Here is a 6,938-nt window from a genome sequence, read left to right as displayed (position 1 = left end):
GGGTACAGAGAAGGAAGATGGTGAAGGAACAATTACAGAATATTCCAAGGACCTCAGCCCAGTAGTATACGTGACAAAAGTGACACCAAAGGATGAGAATTTTTAAACAAGTGCGCCACCTTCCAGTTAAGAACCTGAAGTGAAAGTACTGTGGAGAACATTAAAAAAAAAAACAAAAAACCCAAACCTGTTGGCCTCAAGTGAATTCCAACACATAGCGACCGTATAGGAGAGAGTACAACTGCCCCATAGGGTTTTCAAGGAGCAGCTGGTGGATTCCAACAGCCGACCCTTTGGTTAGCAGCCAAGCTCTTAACCACTACACCACCAGGGCTCCTAGGAGATTCCTAACCTACACTTGCGAGGAAAGTCTTTCCTAGAAGGAAGGAAATCTGAATGCTAAATCAGCATCAGCAAGGTGAAGAGTAGAATGGGTGAGGGTCTCATGTGAAATAATCAGCATTAAAAAACAACTTTTGAGGAATTCCAAGTTTTGAATGACTGGGTACATGCGGGAGTAGCAGGCAGTGAGGATAGTGAATAGCTAAGCACAAGGCTTAAGGACAGGGTAGGCCAGAATATACAAAACCTCTATTAACCATTCTTGATTCTTGTCCTAAGAACCCTAGGGAGCCAGTGAAGGGTTTTAAATTTTTAATAAAACATTACCTTTTTTAACTTGTCATGTTTTAGAGTTCCTCTTAAATAGGCCCGAAGTTTGGGGTTAAGGACTGAAACTCAGGGAACCCTTATCAGAGAAAAGCAGTAGGAGCAGCAAACCCTGTCCCCTAGAGAAATACTGAACACGGCAATTTCAAGGAGGGAAAATGAGCCTAAGAGGTTACTGCTGAAAAAACCCAATCTTTGGTGATGAGGTAAAGTGGTAGGCATCAAGCTGGAGATGTTCAACAGAAAAACAGATGCAGAAGAAACAGCACTGTTGTCACTGTTTGGCTGCAAAAGCAGCAATGTCAAGAATGCAGTTTTGTAAATGAATGACTACACAAACTTTATTAGTTAATGATAGTGAGAAGGCGGCGGGAATACCGGCAATCTCAAGAAGGTACTGATATTGGCAGTATTAATTGGTACAACTTCTACAGGATGTACTATGGGCAGAATTTTAAATGTGCATATCCCGGCTAAAAGTCTGCTTCCGAAATATTACATAGTAACTTGAAAATTGGTGCAACTAACAGAATCAGCACTGTTATTAGCATAACTGCCCTCAGCAGAAGTTCGACATACTTTTAGCTGATTCATCAAAAGGTAAATTAAAGGCCTGTGGTAATACTGTTCACCATCATAAAAATCTCAAATGTTAACTCAATGGAGGCATTACCTTTCACTTCCCTAATCTTTTTGTATCTGATTTTTATTGAGACCAAAAAACAAAAAAAAACAGTTATTCGCTTTCAAAATATTTTATTGGAACTCATTTTATAAAAAAAAAAAAAAAAACAGGCGCTTGTATAGTGACTAAAATTTCTGAACAGTTTTTTTTTCACAAGTTGTCAGCTGCTCATACAGGTAATACAGGAAAGAACAGATGCCAAGTTTCTACATCTGTCCAACACCAGATAGAAGACATTCTTTGTGCCAACAAAATCTTATAATTTCATAAAAGGAACACGTTATAACCATGTAGGCAATTAGTAAAAGAAAAAAAAATAAAGCAGGTGGGCAGGTGAGATGCCACAGAGTTGAGGGAGGGAAGAGTGGATCAGGTGGTTTCAAAGATCCTCAGAGAAAAGCTCAGAGACTCTAGTCCACCAGGTCATCATTCCCACTCTGGGGCTGGTTGCCAAGATGGATGACACTCACCACAGCAGCCATGGAGAAGGCACATGGCTCTCTTTTTGTCACAGCCTGTGAATTAGGTATCAGGAACCACCACCACCAGGCTTGCCAGCCATCTGACAGCACTTCTCCAAGGAGGTAGATTCCAATTCCTTAGGCCTTCAGTCATCAAGTTAATGCAGACACTGTGGGGAGGACACTGCCCCTGGCTTGAGCTTCCAGCACTCACACTAGAAAGAGGGAAACAGAATAACCAACCAGGAGATGAATGAACAAGAGAGAGTTAGGACCCTTGTTGGCCCTTTTCAGAAACTAAAGTACCCAGTTCTCCAAATGAGTCAGAACTTATTGTTGACATCAAGACCAGCGTCAGAGACTCTAGTCTGAGAAATCATCATTCCCAATTCAGGGATTGGAGACTTGGATCAAGATAAGACATTCTGGAAAGGAATCTAGTACACGGCCTCAGTAGGTATAAAGATGTAGCAATGAAGAGTTCAGGGATGGTCTAAGTGTGAGAAAAGGAATAGGAAATAAATACAGAACTGCAGAGAACACTCGAGGCGGCAAACATGCTTGAGTAGAAAAACTGCCTATATATATATATGTAGGATTACAAAAGATTAAAGAATAAGTAACAGTCACAAGAAAAATGTAAACTAGTAAGTGCAATTTTTGCATGGTTGCACACGCTCATTAGGAAATAAACCCTACAGTGCCTCGTGAAGAGATAGCTTGGAACAAATAATATGTAGCGGCATTTGGATAAAGAATACTCACCTTTATCCAAAGATGACACCCTAGTGGACGTCTTAAAATCCCTAAAAGGTGAGAAATGAGTAGAATGAAGGATTACTAAGGGTTCCTGGCCGTCAGCTTCTCCCCAAACCCAGGCACCAAGGATTCCCGCCCAGAGTGAGAGAGTAGGGATGTCAGCGCGCTGCGGTGATGGCGTCAGCGAGACACTCAGAATCACACGGAGTCATCAGTCACCCCCGTCCTCCCACCTGGCGACCACCACCCCACCTCGCACAGCATACTCACCCGTGTGGCGCTGCAAACCCACGTGCAGTGCTCAGGAGCCTGGGAAGAAAGCAATGAGTCAGCAAAGGCCGGAGCGACTCCGGCCAAGTTCCCCTTGCCCCGGGCTGGGTCAGTTCCGAACAGTGGCGTCACGGAAACATCAGAAACTCTAGTCTGTAATGGTAATTCATCCTTCTCAGCCCGGGACTACATCCCATCACCCAACAGAGCTCCGCCGTACCTGCACGCAGCGATGTGCCAAGATGGCGCGGGGCGCCATGGCCGGACGCCCCACCCTCGCTCAGGGGCAGCCTCTGCGGCGGGCGCCGGGGAAACGAACGAAATCCCACATTCAAGTCCCACACGCCTTGCTACGCAAAGGAGAAAAAAGACTTACAAAACCCGGGCCAAGACTATTTATGATGGCGCAGGGGTCGGGGACCTGACACGCATGGCTGTCTTCTTAGATGCCTGATTCGACCCGCGGCATTTTCGCCGTCGCTCTTCAAATAGGAATAAAACAGGGTGAAAGAGAGGTCATGGAAGTATGTTTCACACTCTTCTGAGCAAATATTCGGAGGTGCTTTGTGAATTTTTGAAAAACAAAAAACAGGTGATCTGACTGGCCAGACGAGAGAAAGCCCCTGGCGCCGCGGGACGCGCGAGCGGGCGGCGCTCTGCCGCCCCCTCCCGGGTTGTCCAGTCGTCTCGGCTGTGTGGGACCGCTGGGAGGGGTTAAGTGACAAGGACCTTGGAGGCCGTTAGGACACATAGACTCCTCCCTCCTCCTCACCCGTCCCAGCTTGGGGTCCGGTCACCCTGGAGGATGGTCACTCCGCTCCGTCTAGCGAGAAAAATCTACCCGAGCCTGCAGATTTGTCAGGCACATTAAGCTTCATGTCCTTTTCATGAGCAGTGTGTGGCCTGGGAGTTGGCGAGAGGCGAGGGAAAGTGTTCCGTACTCTGAATACTACTGTAGGTCACATGGGGATTGTGAGCAAACCGAATTGGGGAGGGATTGTTGCCAGGCCCTGTTCTTAGCCATTTGCTCTTTGCCTTTAATTCACCAATTTGTGTGTTATCCCAAAACCCACCTTCCTAGCCCTTTCCTTACCTCCCTTGTTTACAAATACAGATGTTTGGTGATACGTGTTGGCATCCTTTTTTCATGTTTTGTAAGAAAGCCACATATAATAGGGTGATTTGGGGGCTACAAAACATGCAAAATCAATCTCCTTTTTGAGTCATAATTTAGGTGCAGTGAACATAAGAGTACAATTTTGGAAGGAGGCCATTGTGGGTGCAGGAAATAACGTATTTTCACAAATAACGCACACACAAATAGCGGGCCCATACCATAACGCCGGGCACAGCTCGCTTATGAAAATAGCAAGGGGGGTTACACAGATAGCTCAAATACGGGATATTCTTTTACTTCCTCCCCTGCAATTATTTTTCCCCAAAGTTTTGACCTTCCATCAAAATCTTTTCCAAGAATCCTATAGAGGTTTCCAAGTTCCCAGGGGCTGAGTTCCAGTTGTGACTGATATTGCAAAGTGATTGCTTTTAAGTTCCCAGATGTGTGTAGGTAGGCAATAACTTCTGATGTTGCTTCCTAATGAACCACTTCCCTAACTAGGGAGTCATGAACTTAATTGGTTCAGACTCAGGAATTTTCCTTTTTGTCCCCATTAAGCTGTTACTGGAGATTTCCCCAACCTCTTAAATCATAGGTCCTGCCAGTCACTCAAACCTTTAAGGCCTTCCAAGCCTTCAGGTTTCCATTCACCAGCAGAAAACTGCTTACCACCAACTTCTGCCCCAGAAGCAATGACACCCTCCTGTACTCCATTACCCCCTTCCCCCAAAATAAAATCAGGAATAGCCTCTGGTACGATGGTTCTCACCTTTGGCTGCACATTACAAACACCTGGGCAGCTTTAAATGTATGCAAATTCCTAGGCCCACTTCTGAATTGGTCTGGGTGAGGCATCTGTTTCTTAGCTTCCCCAAATGATTTTAATATGCCACTTGGGTGGAGAACGATGGTTCAGAGGGCTTGAAGCTAAAGGACTTGTTCCCTTGACTGCTTGGCAGTTAAAAAAGGAGAGCCCCCCGTTACTGTTGCTACAGCAGTTAAATTGCATTGTGCTGTGATCAGAGACTATAGTATAATATTGAAGGTTCAGCTATCTTGTGAGTAAAACAGGTCTTTAAGAACTAGCCCAGGAACCAAAGGCATTCTTACTACAGTATATTCCTTTTACAAGCTTTCAAGGAGGGACTCCCTATACTGTTATTCTTAAAATGTTTCATTTTCTCAGAAGGCAAAGATATTAGTGAAAAGTTAACAGTGGACCTTTAATCTGATTCTGGAGTATTTATTTCCAGGCTCAGTTTTTGGGAGGAAGGGAGTTGTGGTTCTCTCAGGCTAGACGAGGTGCTAAGCAGGAAGAATGCCCTAGGAAGGACCTGTGGGACAAACCTCATGACCTTGATCTTCCTAGTTTTATGCTGTGCAGCTTTTCTCATAATTTTGTTATTGTTCAAAAATTGCTTTTGTTTTTAAAACATAAGGGCAAAGCAGCTGCTGATTGCTAAACTTAGGGTAAAACCATCACTTAGACAGGTACAACTGAACAGCAACAGTATTCAGACAGTGGAAAAAAACCTCGTCCCCCCAAAACTGTTGCTCTCCGATCTAGGCCTGGATGCAGCTGAAGTGACCACCTCCACATACTAACCTGCGCAAAAGCTTTAGAATACTAATTTAGAGGATGGTGGGGTGAAGATTCCTAAGGTGACACAAAGAACCTAATACAGCAGCACCTCACCCACCTCTCCTTTGCTGCCAGGGGCCCAAGCTCTCAGCTTCACTCAAGACTGCACTTGGATAATTGCAGCTAGTGTGACCACAGCTGGAGATATTGCTGCTTATTTCATATCGTCGCTGAAAATGACTTTAAAACATTGGAAGAGAGGCCATTCAAGTGACATACTTTATTTTAAAAGACTAAGTAATTTGCACTTGGTAGCAGCTAGAATTTACAGAGCCAGGGTGCTTCATCCCACTCCATAACTTACAAGCTAATTAAAAGCCTAGAAAAGTCACAGGTAAGGAGAAATGAAGCTCAAGGGCTATACATAACACTAAGTGCAGGTAGGAGAGCAAGGAGCCAAGAACCACCCTCCACACTATCTCTGCCTTTCTGCCCAGTCAACCCACACCTTTAACACCCTTTAGTGGGCCCCATCCCTATTTTTCCTAGAAACAAGCACCATTCTAATAAAAATGGGCACCTGCAATTTTTGCTTTCTCCCTAACAAAGATGTCATTCACCTCCCACAGTAAGTCTCAACAAAAATAGCCACAGCTTTTGGTATATGTACCCCTGCCCCGCGAAGCCGTTGTCCCTTTCCCTGTCCAAGGAATTCAAACATACTGAGAAGGTTCATTAAACAAGTTGCCATCAAGTTGACTGATTCATGGCACTCCAATGTGTATCAGAACTGTGCTCCACAGGATTTTCAATGGCTGATTTTTCAGTAGATCACCAGGCCTTTCTTCAGGTGAACTCAAATCTCCAAACTTTTGGTTTGCAACTCAGCCATCACCCAGGAACTGAAAGCCCATTATCCCTCCCCACGTACAAACAATAGAAAAATTAACACATTTTTGATCTTTTATTATTCAACTTTAAGTAAACAAATTATAAAAATAAAACATTCATCTTTCTCATGCTTTGCACAGCAGAAAATTGGACAGAGGGTGGCACTGTTGATTCAGAGATTGAGAGAAAACAAAGAATCTTATAGTACTAACTTACATAAAATGCAAACAATTCCAATGAACACTAATTATACGACAAAAAAAAAACCACAGCTAGTTATCAGGTTCAGCTTAACTACATATACAATGAAGAAAAACAGAAAGCTAAAAGAATAACAAATATAGGGCAATGCAACGTCCTTGAGTTCTAACCGTTTCAAAGAACATAGTAACCAAACCCGCAAAGGGCCCTAATCCACCTCCTCAATGGTGGGGCCAGATGCAGAGGCGCCTCGGGGAGCCTGAGCTCCAAAGCCACCAGCTCCAGGGCCACCTGCCCCCTGAT

At 44.3% G+C, this 6,938-nt stretch overlaps 1 protein-coding gene, 1 long non-coding RNA gene and 2 other non-coding genes across 4 annotated transcripts in view; all 4 read right to left on the bottom strand.

Moving 5' to 3' along the window:
• Window positions 1-1,445: 1,445 nt before the first annotated feature.
• On the bottom strand, window positions 1,446-3,248 carry LOC111819237 (uncharacterized). The gene is made up of 4 exons (XR_002822979.1): window positions 3,065-3,248; window positions 2,845-2,883; window positions 2,581-2,621; window positions 1,446-2,030 (listed from the first exon to the last, which is right to left on the bottom strand). It is a non-coding gene; the product is annotated as an uncharacterized LOC111819237 (long non-coding RNA).
• LOC111819242 (small nucleolar RNA SNORD52) lies at window positions 2,136-2,202 on the bottom strand. Its single transcript, XR_002822984.1, has one exon. It is a non-coding gene; the product is annotated as a small nucleolar RNA SNORD52 (small nucleolar RNA).
• LOC111819243 (small nucleolar RNA SNORD48) lies at window positions 2,731-2,792 on the bottom strand. The gene has a single exon (XR_002822985.1). It is a non-coding gene; the product is annotated as a small nucleolar RNA SNORD48 (small nucleolar RNA).
• Window positions 3,249-4,789: 1,541 nt separating the features above from the next.
• The window catches only part of LOC101348919 (heat shock 70 kDa protein 1), a 14,556-nt gene continuing 12,407 nt past the window's right edge, over window positions 4,790-6,938 (bottom strand). Inside the window, exon 2 of the mRNA XM_004390763.2 lies at window positions 4,790-6,852. Coding sequence (XP_004390820.1) covers window positions 6,844-6,852 — 9 coding nt within the window. The 3' untranslated portion in view covers window positions 4,790-6,843. The remainder of the gene's footprint in view (window positions 6,853-6,938) is intronic.

Source organism: Trichechus manatus, unplaced genomic scaffold (genome assembly GCF_000243295.1).
Source record: "Trichechus manatus latirostris isolate Lorelei unplaced genomic scaffold, TriManLat1.0 scaffold00327, whole genome shotgun sequence".
Lineage (NCBI taxonomy): Eukaryota > Metazoa > Chordata > Mammalia > Sirenia > Trichechidae > Trichechus > Trichechus manatus.
Note: the sequence above shows the minus strand (reverse complement) of the source record. Positions and strands in the feature narration are given on the sequence as shown.